The sequence below is a fragment of the Olea europaea genome, chromosome 11, assembly GCF_002742605.1.
Source record: "Olea europaea var. sylvestris chromosome 11, O_europaea_v1, whole genome shotgun sequence".
NCBI lineage: Eukaryota > Viridiplantae > Streptophyta > Magnoliopsida > Lamiales > Oleaceae > Olea > Olea europaea.
In genome coordinates this window covers 7,382,815-7,397,862 of record NC_036247.1, presented here as the reverse complement: position 1 = coordinate 7,397,862, position 15,048 = coordinate 7,382,815, and the positions used below count along the sequence as shown (strand labels likewise).

The 15,048-nt window shown below is 36.4% G+C and overlaps 3 protein-coding genes across 4 annotated transcripts; 1 reads left to right on the top strand and 2 right to left on the bottom strand.

The window, feature by feature from the left end:
• Positions 1-2,938, bottom strand: LOC111403198 (tetraketide alpha-pyrone reductase 2-like). 2 transcript variants are annotated; one of them, XM_023031606.1, is made up of 6 exons: positions 2,676-2,938; positions 1,814-1,986; positions 1,028-1,216; positions 770-932; positions 347-536; positions 1-268 (listed from the first exon to the last, which is right to left on the bottom strand). In XM_023031606.1, the coding sequence occupies exons 1-6, from the start codon at positions 2,779-2,781 to the stop codon at positions 127-129; spliced, it is 963 nt and encodes a 320-aa protein (XP_022887374.1). In that variant the 5' UTR covers positions 2,782-2,938; the 3' UTR covers positions 1-126. The 2 variants fall into 2 exon arrangements, with proteins under 2 accessions (XP_022887374.1, XP_022887375.1); XM_023031607.1 differs by having other exon boundaries at positions 28-268; positions 374-536.
• A 7,070-nt stretch (positions 2,939-10,008) lies between these two features.
• LOC111403197 (3-ketoacyl-CoA synthase 6-like) lies at positions 10,009-11,375 on the bottom strand. The gene is made up of 2 exons (XM_023031605.1): positions 10,253-11,375; positions 10,009-10,220 (listed from the first exon to the last, which is right to left on the bottom strand). The coding sequence occupies exon 1, from the start codon at positions 11,327-11,329 to the stop codon at positions 10,301-10,303; it is 1,029 nt and encodes a 342-aa protein (XP_022887373.1). The 5' UTR covers positions 11,330-11,375; the 3' UTR covers positions 10,009-10,220; positions 10,253-10,300.
• A 1,308-nt stretch (positions 11,376-12,683) lies between these two features.
• Positions 12,684-14,153, top strand: LOC111404395. Its single transcript, XM_023033208.1, has 3 exons — positions 12,684-13,435; positions 13,555-13,701; positions 13,808-14,153. Exons 1-3 carry the CDS (start codon positions 12,684-12,686, stop codon positions 14,151-14,153), a joined length of 1,245 nt encoding a protein of 414 aa, XP_022888976.1.
• The last annotated feature ends 895 nt before the right edge of the window (positions 14,154-15,048 follow it).

Genomic DNA, 15,048 nt, shown 5'->3' with positions numbered 1-15,048 from the left:
TAACATATCAAACATACTAATAGAATATTGATGAAAATAATTGAAGATATTATATAACTTAATTGTTGGAATATTTGATTCAGAGTCAGATAACAGAATAGGACATTTAGAAAGATATCAGTAACTTTAAAGAAACCCCTTCTCTTGGAAACTCTTAATGCAGTCGTCAAACATTTGATCCAGTGTTCTCAAAGGAGGAAGCCCCAACTTAATAATCTTGCTACTGTCCATGCTATGTGGGTTGTTATCTCCTTCTTGGCTGCTGCACCTGCCAAAAGTAAAATGAAAATATTTCACATTCAGTAAAAACTGTTACTCCGAGCATGCTTTCGCAGGGATTGCTTACTTGTTTTCATAAGGATAGGATGTATACTTGGCTTTTAGCATCTCAATTATTTCTGACCAGTGTGCCACTGAGCTTGAGCATACGAGCCTTCCTGATGCGTTGTTTTCCTCCATAGCTAAAATATGTGCAGACACAACATCATCTATGTGCACAAACCCTACAGTAGTATTTGGATATTCTCCTTTGCGGCCTACAAATAAGTATAATCAGTGCACAAATCGTCCATATAAAAAAGTAACTTAATTGCAATATATGCTTGTGGATTGAGCTTAATTCACACAAAAACTTTTCATTACAAGAAAGAATCGACCAACATACAGATCAACTTATCTGCCTTTTGGTCTTTGAAATCTCATTCTTAGTGAAAAACTTTTTCAACTGACAACAGTTAGCAATCTATGGCACGACAATAAATGTTTGAACCTGTAATGACAGCCAATATCAGCAGCAGTGTACTGGTTGGTTGAGGTGCTAGCAGTGGACCAACAACAAATGAAGGGTTCACCACCACTAGATCAATTCCACTTTTCTCTGCTACTTTCCAAGCTTCTTGTTCCGCTATAGTTTTTGCATAAGCATACCACAGCTACAAAGCAAGAATTTCTCGATGTTTTAGCAACCAATTTACATGCAATGAATAAATCATCATTCGAAATATAAACAGAGCTAGAAACATGTTACATTGTAGTCTTTACAGTAATTTGGATCACTCCAATGAGATTCATTAAGCGGGGAAACTTGTTGGACATCATATCGGTATCTTATTGAAGAGCAGGAAGAAGTTAATACAACCCTTTTCAGACTGCTTGCTTTCTTGCATGAGTTTAGCACATTCAAGGTTCCCTTTATGCATGGATCAATCAGATTTTCCTGCAAGATATACAAAGGTCACAATTCTCCAAACAAGTTCGGATACACGACTCTCATGATCGCTAAGTAGTATATTTTGTTTTCTCATAGCATGATTACTGCTAAAAGATGTCTGTAATTACAATTCATTTGTCTATCTTTAAACAAAGGTTGGACTGAGATTGATGTATAGTCATTTAAATTCTGCCATTCTTAAACTTAATATTGCACAGAGAAAGCAGCACGCCTATTATATAGTTCTGACATGGAACTCTAGGGGTTATATTGGTCATCTTCAATTGGTCTCGAATTGATTATATTTCATTTATGCAATACTGATTTGTTGTTTACTTCCTTATTAGGGAATTCATGCCAAGTAATTCTTTTCGAATGAATTGATGTTAATAGTTTAGGTAACATTTAGACTAGTTAAGTCTCATTCATATCTTGTTCTATACCATTCAGCATCTTTGAATATCATAACAAGAGACAAATGAAATTTTAACAGGATCCTTCTGCTCTTGAGCTTTAAACGGTTCTATACAAAACAAATGCAATCTTGTTAAACTTCCATTTTCTTGAACAATTTGGAAAGATTGAGTTTTTGAAGTCACTTGCCTGGATATTAGTATCGTAGGGCACAAGCACTGGAGAAGCAGTATGGAATACTCCATCTACTCCCTCTATGGCTTCGTCAAAGCTTCCCTCCAACAGCAAGTCAGCTTTCATAATCTTGAGTCTATCCTTGGCTCCATTCAGCTCCCATAGAAAGCCAACCTTTTCTACATTTTCTGTCATAACAGAAAAATGAGTCGCAGAATTGCAATCCTGATTTACTTATTGAATGGATCATCCATCTAAAAGGTTAAGCTATTAAGTATACAAATTGCAGAACAAATTTGTTTTTTTCATAAAAACCTCATACATGGGATTTTCACAAAGTTGACAAGGCGAGACTCAAACCTAGAATCCTTACCTGTTTCAATACTGTATTGAATAATTACCTCAATTAAAACCTAAATTATTAGACATTATAAAACTTTTACTTAATTATTTTCATATTCTACACAGTTAAATAAATTAGTATAAATTATCAAACCAACTATTCTTAAAAACTGCTAATAGACAAAATTAGCATGTGTATCTATCAATCTACAACAAGAAGATCTCTACTGGAACTTGAATTTAACTGCTGAACTGTCGAAAACATAAATAAATGTATCCTCCCCCTAATAGCTTCTAGACGAGTTGGTTCAATACAAAGTCCATGAAATCAAGAAAGTGAATACATCTGAGGGCTCTTCAAGACAGATTTAAGTAAATAAATAGGCTTAGCTTAAACAAAATTGAAACACTGTTCCATAACCTCGCTTAGCAACTGTTAATTATAGAGCTCATTCCCCTCTAATTCTTATCATTGAAGTGTAAATGAAATTAGACAGCAAAAACGAGATTTTGGATGGTAAAATTGAAAATTTACCTGGATCTCTTACTGTGGTCCTTACTTTGTGACCCCTTTCCAGAAGGGACTTAACCAGATAAGCTGCTATAAACCCTGTACCCCCAGTTACACAGTATTCCGGCATTTTCTCTCTGTCTTCTTCCTCTGAGAATCATTTTTACAAGGCTTTTACACCTATATAAGCATATATCTGTAGATACTGTGTAAATTATTGTTTGAAGAAAGTGAGAAAATTAGGTCATGAGTTATGCCTTTCACCTTTATGTCAAATTCCATTGTAATTTAATATTTTGAAGTTAAAGAGTGTGAGCAGTGTCATGTCCTATGCATTGTAGGTTATTTTAGTGGTAATGCTTTTTAGTGTGAGGGATTCATGTGAGTATGATGGTTTCCCTCTTGAAAATGAGGCCATCTCCGATGGACACCCTTTTGCACCAAAATTTCGTGCAAACGTTCATGCAATTGCACCATTTTTTGTACCAAATGATACAATGTCAATTTTGCCATTCTTCTCATTTTTCAAAGATAATAGTTCAGGGCATTTGTGTCATTTTTGTTCAATAATAATAATTAATTAATTAATTAATTAATTACATTATTAATTATATTGTTAAAGTTTATTATTTTTAAAAATATAATCAATAATAATTAAGGATTTTTAATTTAGTAATTACTTTAGTAAATTTAACGTAATTGTTTATAATAAATTAATAAAATAATCAATTATTTTCGTCAATTTAACATAATATATAAATCATGTGAATAATTTAGTAATCAATAATAATTCAATATATTTTTTAATTTAACGTAGTTATGATTTAGTAATTTATATAGTTATAAAATAAATAAATAAATATTTTAAATAAATACATTGTCAAAAATTGAAAGAATGAATAAAATAATAAAACACTGTTCATTTGATATAATGGTTGGAAATGAATTTTAGTTTGGTGCAAGATTTACTGCAAAATGGTGCAAAATTTGTTGTAGAGTTGGAGATGGTCTGATATACAAGAACACGTTTTAATGCTTTCTATTGTAAGAGAAAAGACAAGAACCCATAGAAGACAAATAAGTTCCTAAAATTAATATTTTTGAAAAATACATTTGACACTTGCTTTTCAAAGCAAGCCCAATCGTAACCAATTTAGCTGAACGCTTCGCCATCTTGGACGAGTTAGAATTGTTAAGGAAAATATTAATCATAACAGCAGCCTCAATCATCTCCAGAAGCTTTAATCATCTCCAGCAAACTCCTTACCTACTTGCAAGAAATTCCAAAATAAGAGCAGCCTAGAATCATGATATGTTCCCACTTGTATAACCTCATTCTTCTCCAGCAGACTCCTTACAATCAGCAGCCTCAATCACCTCCAGAAGCCTCAATCATCTCCAACAAACTCCTTTGCCTGATTGTAAGGAATTCCAAAATAAGATCAACCTAGAATCACGTTCACTGTTGACTGTAAATCTCATAATTAGGGACCTCATTTACTGTTAAACATGTATATATACATATGTGTTGAAACGTAAAATAATCAAGCAGAAAATGTAACTTCTTCAAATATTATCTTTCTCAATATTCTCAATTGCATCCTTCTCTTTCTTGGACCAACTTATAAGTTTTTGAACTACTCCTCTTAATAAAGTTGACCTTTTAAGATGAAATTTCAAGTTTTAACATGGTATCAAAACCCATTAAATTTCAACGAGCAATTTAATCCGATTAAGATTCAAAAAAATGAGCACGCGAATTTTAAAATTGGTCTGCTCAAACGAGCCACCATCTTGCAAAGGCATGTTAAGAGATAAAATCTCACATTGATTCAAAATGATCCTTAACACCTGCTCGCAAGCTGATGGGAAGCGAGATAACCAGTAGCTTGGACCGAAGGTGTAGAAATGGAGGTGCACTATGTCCTTTGGTGAAAACATCTGTCATTTGGTGTTCAGTAGGAATAAATTTAATTAAACTATCCCCATTAACAACTTTGTCATGTACAAAGTGATAATCATTCTCAATGTGCTTTGTACACGCATGAATTATGGGATTCGAGGCCAACACTAAGGCACTAGCATTATCACCCCACAATATTGGAGGAGAAGCAAGGGAAACTTGTAACCCATATAGTAACATTCTTAACCAATATAATTCCGTAGTAGTAACGGCTATTGCCCTATATTCCGCCTTGGTGCTTGAATGAGAAACCACAAGTTGCTTTTTGGCACCCCAAGAGATTAAGCATGAGCCCAAAAAGATACCAAATCCAATTGTTGATTTTCTATCATCAGGATTACTTGCCTAATTCGCATCACAATAGGCAGAGAGATGAATGTTCCCTTTTCTGGTAGAAAAGACCATGGTGAATCGTCCCTTTTAAGTGGCGGAGAACTCTCTTAGCTGCAATCCAGTGAGCTGTGGATGGTGAGGCGAGATGTTGACACAGCTGATTCATAGAGAAGGCAATTTCAGGCCGTGTAATAGTACAATATTGTAGGGCACCGACTACATGTCTGTACAGGATCGGATCAGAAAGAGCTTCACAAACTGATTTGGACAATTGAGTGTTGACAACACATGGAGTCGAGTAGGGCTTGGCACCAATCATTTCAACTCTGGTAAGAACATCAATAATATATTTGGCTTGACACAAATAAAGTCCAGAGGAGTCTCGAGATGCACGAATGCCAAGGAAAATGCAAGAGAACCAAGATCTTTAACTGGGAAGATATTTTGTAATGCTAGAATAACTTCTTGAATCAGATAAGCATGAGTGCCTGTAACAAGAATATCATCCACATAAATAAGGATATAAATGTGTACATTAGAGGGATGATAAATTTATAATGATGATTCCACTTTAGAGCCAAGAAAACTAAGATCTGCAAGAACATTCAATAGTCGAGAAAATCACAACCGTGGTGCTTGCTTAAGACCATAGATTGCCTTGTTCAGAGAGTACACACAATTCGGATAGGTAGGATCCACAAATCCTTGTGGTTGTTCCATAAACACTTTCTCTGCAAGAGTTCCATGAAGAAAAGCATTAGATACATCAAGTTGATGGATAGGCCAATCAAATTGAATAGCTAATCCTAATAGTAATCTGACGGTTGTGGGCTTAATCACAGGACTAAAAGTCTCGTGATAATCTACCCCCACTTTTTTGTTGAAAACCTTTGGCTACAAGTCGAGCCTTAAATCGATCAATGGTGCCATGAGCTTTCCGTTTTATTTTATATACCCATTTGGACTGAGTAATGTTGCAATGAGGTTTCAGGCAAGGAATTTGCTAGAGATGATTGAGGCTGCTGTCAAGATTGATATTTTCCTTAACAAGAATTTGTTCAAACTCTTAGCCTCAATATTGCGATGGTTGAATCAATTCGCCACAATGCATGATCGAAGAGACTGTGAACTAGTAATTAGTGATGCATCTTTAAAATATTATCTATAATAATCATTCCATCCACGCAAAAAAAAAATAATAATAAAAAAATAAAAATAAAAATAAAAATTATGATAGGATTTTTTCAGAGCCTGTTTGGCGTAGAGTTTTTTGAAATATATTTTGAAAATGATTTTTTTTTTCTTTTTTGGGTAGAATATGTGATTAAAAAGTAAGAAAAAAATTAAAGGTCCACTTGGAAGTTATTTTTCCCCCTAAAATATGTGATTAAAAATAAAATTTAAATAAATGTCTATCAAATGGGGACTTTATCTCATATATAGTCTTAATAATAATTTTGTCAAGGACATTACACAAGCTTCTAGGCTTATAGTATTTCCATCGGTGTGCCTCAGCCCTTTTTAGAATTTAACACTATTACTTTGCCTGTTAAAAGAATTGCTTCTGTTTAAATAAAAAGTGTTCAAATACTAAAATCCCTCAAATTTTACAATTTTGTACATACATGATGCTTAAATTCAAAACTAACCGCCTTAAATAAAAATAGACTGATTTCTTTTCTCATCATCATCAATACAGACATTCTTATCTTGTCTTAGCAAGATTGAGTGCTTGTTTAATAAAAATATTTTTGAAAAGTGATTTTAATGTGCGATTAAAAAGTAAGAAAAATATTACTTCTCATGACAACAAGGCAACTAATCATTTCGTCCAGCATCAACTTAGATTGAGTACTATTGCAACACACTCCATCTCTTTGCCAATCACAAGAAATTGCATGCCATGGCATCGTCATTTCACCACTCACAATCGCCTGATATTGAATGTTAATCACTACAACTAAGTTGAATTGCAAAGGCAAATTTGTAATACCTCTCATTCAATATATAATTTGCATCACTTTCTACCAAAGTTCACGTCTTACGTAAATATTTATGTCTTACGCATCGCACTATGAGATTCTTGATATTTGCCCCTTGACAAAGTATATTTTTTAGATGGAAGGCCTAGGATATGGGGTGACAACTTTTCATAATCATTTAATGCCACCTCAATCTAGGACAACGAAGGCATCGATTATTAGATGAGGCCATGTGTCATTCATCCAACGGTAACTACCTCATCTTCTGCTATAAAAACTCACACTTAGTGTCATTTACATATAATCTTAATTTGCACTTTCAACAGTGACTTAAGCTTGCCAGTTTTCTCTCTCCTCGTATCATACGCATACTTGTGGTGGTTCTTGTCCATTGTTTGTCCCATACCTAAGTATATGAGTTGACAAACTTGATCATCAAAGTATCCAAGACCACCTCCCCCATTGTCAAAGAAGGTCAGGTGAGCCCCCTAGGGCACATCCAAGTTGGCGGAACAATCACATTGGGGGGCTCTGGAACCAAGCGTGGGGAGTTCGATTCCTGGTGGGAACCTTTGATCCAATAAAGGAGGAATTATTGGTGGATTAATCACCATGGAGGAGGCTTCCTTTGGGGAAGGAGTAAAAGTCATGTGGGAACCTGGGAACAAATAAGGGCACATCCTGCGATTTACCTCCCTAGGAACCAACAAGGGCACATCCTGCGATTTACCTCCTTGAGCAGTTGAGGGGCCGGAGGTTCAGGGACGAGGATATAGTCTGACGCAAACTGGGACACCTCATTAAAAAAAACAATAACTCATTATTTTAGAAATATTTTATAGTGAGAAGCAAGGACATCATCCATTTTACGCATTATGCAGAGTGATTAAAATAAGGACGAGAGTGGAGTTGGATCTATTGGCCACACTTCTTAGCCGAAAATTGAGGTCAACAGAAAAGTTATGGAAAAATGTGAAAATTGTTTTTTTTTAGTACATGTGATTGAAAATGAGCATCGGAGAGAAGTGTTTCTCAAATAATCAAAATCAAACAATGCATAGAGCCTAAAAAATAGTGCAAATTTGAACGTCAGTTCGAAACAGTAATTGCTAAACATATTAATTTAAATTAGAGGGCACGTATGTGACTCAATACTGTATATATAATGGCAAATTCGGCAACTGTACATATACTCTTGTAACAGTCCCTAGTATCACTTCATATCCTTAAATTTGTAGGGGACTAAGTGTACGAAGGTTGGTGAGGAATTGATGATCTGACCAAAATACGCTTGTGTGGGTTTCTCTACAGTTACATGTCGTGGTCCGTTCTTAGGCAACGTATGCTTCCTTGCATTGAATGAGATTAATTAACTTGTCCTATATTTTAGGTAAGTTTAATGAGCCTGCCAGCTACGAAACAGCTTTCGTTTTGCGACAGTTCAGTCGGGTTAGCTTGACTTTCGATGAAATTTAGCCCTCGTTTGGTCCGATTATCATTCTCATTCTTTTTCTCTTTCTTATTTTCAACCATACAATCTTTCATAAAATAATATTACACGCAAATCAAAAACTTTTCATTCTTTTTTAATCACACATTATTCAAAAAAAAAACACTATTTCAACCATTAAAATGCCAAACATGTTCTTAATTCACCAATCCAAATAGACTAATTGGGCACCCGTCTTTCTATCTGCTCCGTAATTCAGGTTTCGGGATATCTAAGAGTAGCTTAACATACCGACTATTCAGGTATCAAATTGGTTTATTTTGTGTTTGCTTAGTTTTAAAAAGGTAGGAACGTTATGTGCTAATTACCTAATAAGTAAATGAATATTGTCAGCATATGAGAAGGGGACGTTTTAAAGACTAATTTACATAAAGAGATTCAATTCCAATCTCTTATTATAAGATTTTGAATTAGGTAGGGCAGTAGAGTGAAATTTATTGTCTTGAAAACTATAGTTACTTGGACAACTAACATGTATGAAGTGTGCAACTAATTTCTTTAATCTTGTCTCCTTTGGATGTAAATTTTGTTCAGAAAGGCTGGTGACGATGGTGACTGCAGAGTAGTGTTTATTCTTATCCACAGAAGGGGCTATCTCTCTACTATGAATCACATTGGAAGGAATAGATAATTATCAAGTGAAAGAAATAAAAGAAGCATAAAAGTTGTAATTTGAATCGACGTGTAACACTGAATTGGTGCATGGACAAGGGTACCATAATTGTAGTAGATTGAACTCCTTTTACAATACAAAGAATCAAATAGATTTTATTTATCCCTTGAAAAAGTACTCTAGTAGCATATTTTATTAAAGTTTCGAGTGATAGAAATAATTACAGCCAAATTTCGACATTGATGTGGCACATGTACAATTTTATAAGGGTGGTTATATTAATATATCGTTTTTTTTTTGTTTTAAAACATTTTAGTTACATTAAATGTCATTAACCTTTATTCATTATCATATTTATTTTTTTTAATTTTTTCTGTATCACATTCTTATTTTTAACATTTCGATTATTAGAAATTTATCTTAAATCGTGGCCTTCGTCCAAAAATAGCTAACGTACTGTAAAATGATGTCAAATAATTAATCGCATTTTTCCATTATTATATGTTTTGCTTATTTAAAAATAAAATGGACAAATGAATCTTTTTACTCTATCTTAAAAAAAAAATTGAAGAGAAATCATAATCATTAATAAGGAACAATTCATATTAATTTGACAATAAGAATGTGATGTGACAAGTTTGAGACATAAATGAGGTAATATGTAAAGGTTATGAATCTTTTACGCATTTAAAATATAGTGTAATTATTAAAAGATTTTGTATGAATAATGTTATTCGTAGTCGCTCACTGCAGCAGTCGTCCTATGTGACATACACATGGCAAGTGATTATTTGATGCATTAATGTGGTAGTTTTTTTATTCATTAATGCATCAAATAATCACCTGCCATGTGTATGCCACGTAGAACGACTGTCGCAGTGGACGACTGCCGCAGTGAGCGACTGCAAATAGCATTATTCTTTCATAAAAGGGGGAAAGACTTTATATTGTTAAAGTAAACCACTTTAGATAACATTTTTATTAATGGCAGAAATAGAACATAATACAGACAAAGATACTCCATCATAAATAGAATTATAGGAGATATAGAATACAATGAAAGGCTTCAGAACCAGACTTGATATGTTCTAGTCATGCTATTCATTGAACTTTGTTTTTGTTAATCTTCATACACACCTTTCTTGCTCCAAATCATCATGACCAATAACTGTCTAAGAACATTCGAATGAGGAAGAAAAAGATAAGGAGCTAAATAATTCCTAAAATAGAATAATATCATCTTCTTTCCTAGAGCTTTACCACCTCTGGAATATGCACTGGGTACTTGTGAATGCAATCGGCCCAGGGTCCTTCTGGTGGACCATTTATGGTTCGATTGCACTTCCAAACTGCACTGTTACACTTGAATCCACTTCCGAATGCAATCTGCCAGATTCGATCGCCCTTTTTCATTCTTCCTTTGGCCTCAATATAGCTCAATTCATACCACAATGAGGAAGAAGAAGTATTCCCAAACCTATACAGCGTCATTCTTGAGGCCTCCACGTGCTCGGCTGAGAGATTGAGGTTCTTCTGCAGCTCATCAATGACCGCTCGTCCCCCGGCATGGATACAGAAATGCTCAAAGGCCTGCTTGAAGTCTGGAATATATGGCTTCAACTTTAAGTTGAAAACTTTTTTACCAATTAGAGCCAAAAGAAAGAGAAGTTGCTCTGATGCAGGAAGAACAAGAGGGCCAATTGTAGTGATATTAGACTTTAAGGCCTCCCCAGCTATTGCCATGAGATCTATTGACAAATTTATTCCCACGTGACCTTCAGGATCTTCTTCCTGAGAGACACATTTGTAAGCTTTGTCGTCTGCACCCTTGTGGGTTCTCACCACATGGACTAAACGATATTTGGATCGTGAACTTACGGACCACTTGTTTGATAAAAGAAGGGCGGCTCCACCCATTCTGAACAAGCAGTTGGGCAGAAGCATAGCCCTTTCTTTTCCAAGATAGGAATTTGGTGTGAGAATTTCAGTGCTTATAACCACAGCATTTGAGTTGGGATGAACTTGAAGAAGATCCTTGGCTAAATCTACAGATATTAAACCTGCACTACATCCCATTCCTGATAGGTTAAAGCTCTTAATGTTGCTTCTCATTTTGTATTTGTTAATTACCATGGCTGATAAAGATGGAGTTGGAGAAAAGAGGCTGCAATTTACAACCAGTATATCTATATCTTTTGGCTTAATTCCTGTCTTCTGCAAAAGGGAATCCATGCATGAGAAAATAACAAGTTCAGCTTCTTCTTTCGCAAGTTCCATAGTTGTAACTGGTGGGATATAATGTATGGCTGGTGGCAAACAGGTTTCTTCTAATGTGAGTCCAATGAATATGTGGTTAAAAAAAATGTTTGATTCACTTATTAACAAGCAAAACTTTATTGACGCTCAATTAAACGTCTAATTTGACATGTTCTGTATACAGTACTATACGATATATAATTTTCTTTCATTTTTCTTTTATCGATATTGATACTATGTGGTTCAAATAATGAACTAGGAAAATTGGTAGAGAGGATAACTCCCACCATGTCGGACGATCCCCGCTATGTCGGGTAGCGCCTATCATGATATGGCGACTGCTGTTGTGCCAGCTCGGTCGACGCTATGTTCACCTGCTCATAGGGTACAGATAGCTTTTAACATGTCAAGTGACGCTCGTCATATTAGAGTGCTTGTTGCTATGCTAGTCTGACTCCCGCCACGCGCGGACCGACTGCCGTTATCCGGATTACCCGAACATCATTGGAACTAGTCAATTGCCATTATAACGGTTATCATTAAACCTGCTATTCGAGTAGTAGACGGAGGGTAACCGCTGAACAAATCGAAAAATCATCTAAGGAGTGGATAGGTCTCATGAGGACACATGGATGGCAACTGCCCGACGGTTACGTTATGCCAGACTTATGAGGACATGTGGATGGCAACTGCCAGCGATTATGCTATGCCAGAGGCCTATTAATACCCCATGGGCGTGTTAGGTAAAAGGGATCTTTCTTTTCCAGAAAAAAAATTTCTCCTCAGTCAGAAATCATTTATCTAAAAACAATTGCTGATTTTCACATCGAAGGGAAAACGGGAAAGGAAGCCCCAACCTCTTTTTTGCAGGACCATCAGAGGACAAGAGACAACTTTTTCCCTCTCAAGAAGACACGGAGTTGTATCATAACTATTTCATTGGCGCCATCTGTGGAAACTTTCATTGAGCATAAAAGCTATGTCAAGAAAATGAACTAGAAGCGATACGTGTGTGGTTGCTAACAATGGGAGTCAGAGTCTATCGCTAGGGGTCAAGATCCGCAGCCGCAACCTCAATATGGGACACAAAACCAATTTAGCTTTCTGACTCTCTTGCAAAGTCAGACATCGAGAGTAGCCAATCCCTCCCACAATCTACCAGAAGCGCCGCCACAAGACATAAGTGGGCAACTGTCCCAGGCAAACTGTGCAGTTGTCCCACCAGTCATTCAGGAAATGGTTGTTGACCTAGGGTCCCATGAAGTCATATCCGTAGGTCACGCGTCCTATGACAGACTTGGATCGCATGATGGAGGAAATAATGTCCCAGAAGATTGATGACACGTTGTCAAGGATGAAGGACATGCAACGACAGATGGTTTTGGAAGAAGAGCCGTTCGCCCCAGAAATCATGGTAGTGCCTCTACCAAAAGGTGTCAAACAGCCAATGATAAAAGCGTATGATGGAGTCACTAATCCACTTGATCATCTACGCACTTTTGTTGATTTGATGAGATTGTATGCAGCCCCAGATGCAGTGATGTGTTGGTCCTTTCCCTCGATGCAAAGAAGAGAAGTAAGAGATCAAGTAGCCACTCTGGCACCACGATCTATTAGAACATTTAATGAACTCTCCAAAAGCTTTGTAGCATATTTCATGAGTAGCAAGAGGAAGAGAAAGACTGCTATAGGACTAATGCAGGTTGTCCAAGATAAAGAGGAGCCTTTGCAAGATTATTTGGCTAGATTTAGTTGGGCAACATTAGGTATAAAGGATCTTCAGATGTCGGTGATAGTCACTGCATTGATGAATGGGACGCGAAATCTAGCTTTTAATATGTCACTCTCGAAAAATCCCTCGGAGTTAGTGAATGAACTGTTGAAAAAGGGAGACAAATATGTAGACGCTGAGGAAGCAGAAAGGGTCACGAGAAACCTTCGAGAAGGAAGGGAGCCAAAAACTCACAAGCGGAAAGATCGATCGGTCAAACAAAGACGAGAAGAGGTAAAAGCCTTCACCCCTCTAATCGTTCCACGGTCTAAGGTATTGATGGAAATTCGGGTCATAAAAGAGCTCGACTGGCCGAAGCCTATGGCGGCCTCCGCTAACAAGAGAGACAAGAGCAGGTATTGTCACTTCCATAGGGATCATGGGCATGACACGGAGGAATGTATCCACTTGAAGGAAAAGATCGAGTGCCTATTGAAATGGGGGCTTCTGACTAAGTATGTAAAGAATGATCAAGCAAACAGAAAGTTGATGACCGACCACCACCTAGGGTCGGAGTAATAAATGTGATAACTAGAGGGATCGTAGCAGGCGAAGACTCGAATTCAGCTAGGAAGGGCTATGCCCGCACTGTTGGGGTTTGCTCCATCCAAGAGAAGGCCAGGTTTCACCAAAATATCACTTTCAATTAAGAAGATTTGATTGGTGTGGCAATGCGCCACGATGATGCTTTGGTGATTGTCGACGACGGTGGATTTTAACGTAAAAAGGGTATTAGTCGATGGTGGTAGCGCGGCAAACGTCCTCACTTGGGAAGCATTTGTGGGATTGAAAATTTCTCCTAAAAATTTGAAAGTTGTATCCAACCCCCTCCCAGGATTCAGAGGAGCCACTGTTATACAAGAAGGAGTTGTAGAACTTCCAGTGACGTTGGGTACTTATCTAGCAAGCGTGGTGATCCTGGTAAACTTTCTTGTTGTTAAAACTCCCATGGTATACAATGCAATATATGGTCGACCCTTGCTAAATGCCTTCGGTGCAATTCCTTCTACGTATCACCAAGCTCTGAAGTTCCCAACCAGCCGTGGGGTTGGGTATGTGAAAGGCGATCAATAATCTTCAAGAAGGTGCTACGTGGACAGTATACAAGCAATCACCAACGGTTATGATGTTGGATTTTGAACCCCCAAGGGGACAAATCGAGCCCCTTAACATGATAGAAAAAGCTTTGATAGGAGAAGGATGTGAATTCAGCATTGGGGCAAACTTGAGGCCAGAAGAAAGAAAAGAATTAGTGAAGTATTTGTCTGACAATTTGGATGTTTTCTTGTGGAGTCTATATGATATTCCAGGGATCAGCCTATCAATTGCTTAGCACCGCATCGGTATTCCACTTGGAGCGAAGCCAATAAAGTAAAAGAAAAGAAATCTTGCCCCGAAGCGTCAACCTATCGCAAAGATAGAAGTTGAAAAGATGTTGCATGTAGGGTTTGTTAGGGAAGTGCAGTATCCAGAATAGTTGGCAAATGTTGTCCTCGTGAAAAAATCGAATGAAAAATGGCACATGTGCGTAAATTACACTGGTTTGAACAAAGTATGTTCCAAAGACTCATCTTTCAGAAAAATATAAGATCTTGTATATGCATTTACATAATTTTTTTTCCAAGGAAGACTGGGACGGTGAAACCCTTACTCATATAAGATCTTATGTATTATTATCAATAATTGGATATTGGCTATGGTCTAACAAGTTGTATTACTTTTAGAAGCAATTATTATGTGACAATAAGTGAAAAATGTGATTGCCAGTTTAAATTATATTGTTATAAACAGTATTCTAAAAGACGTAATGCGTGGTGATGCGTTGATGCCAAGCTAAGAGAAATGCGAGATTAGGCGAGGCAAATACGTAAAAAAATGTTTCTTATTTTAATATTATTTATAACTTTTAATCAATAAAAAATTATTTAATAATTATAAGTTTTAACTTAAAAGAATCGTTAGAAAAAAA

Bases quoted from the DNA above. Each gene is read 5' to 3' on its own strand.
- LOC111403198 (XM_023031606.1), bottom strand. From the start codon at position 2,781: ATGCCGGAATACTGTGTAACTGGGGGTACAGGGTTTATAGCAGCTTAT. The intron at 1,987-2,675 runs GTAAATTTTCAA...CTGTTATGACAG, and splicing joins GACCACAGTAAGAGATCCAG to AAAATGTAGAAAAGGTTGGC. The intron at 933-1,027 runs GTAACATGTTTC...CTTGCTTTGTAG, and splicing joins ATTACTGTAAAGACTACAAT to CTGTGGTATGCTTATGCAAA.
- LOC111403197 (XM_023031605.1), bottom strand. From the start codon at position 11,329: ATGGAACTTGCGAAAGAAGAAGCTGAACTTGTTATTTTCTCATGCATG.
- LOC111404395 (XM_023033208.1), top strand. From the start codon at position 12,684: ATGGTTTTGGAAGAAGAGCCGTTCGCCCCAGAAATCATGGTAGTGCCT. The intron at 13,436-13,554 runs GTATTGTCACTT...AGAATGATCAAG, and splicing joins AACAAGAGAGACAAGAGCAG to CAAACAGAAAGTTGATGACC. The intron at 13,702-13,807 runs GTTTCACCAAAA...TAACGTAAAAAG, and splicing joins TCCATCCAAGAGAAGGCCAG to GGTATTAGTCGATGGTGGTA.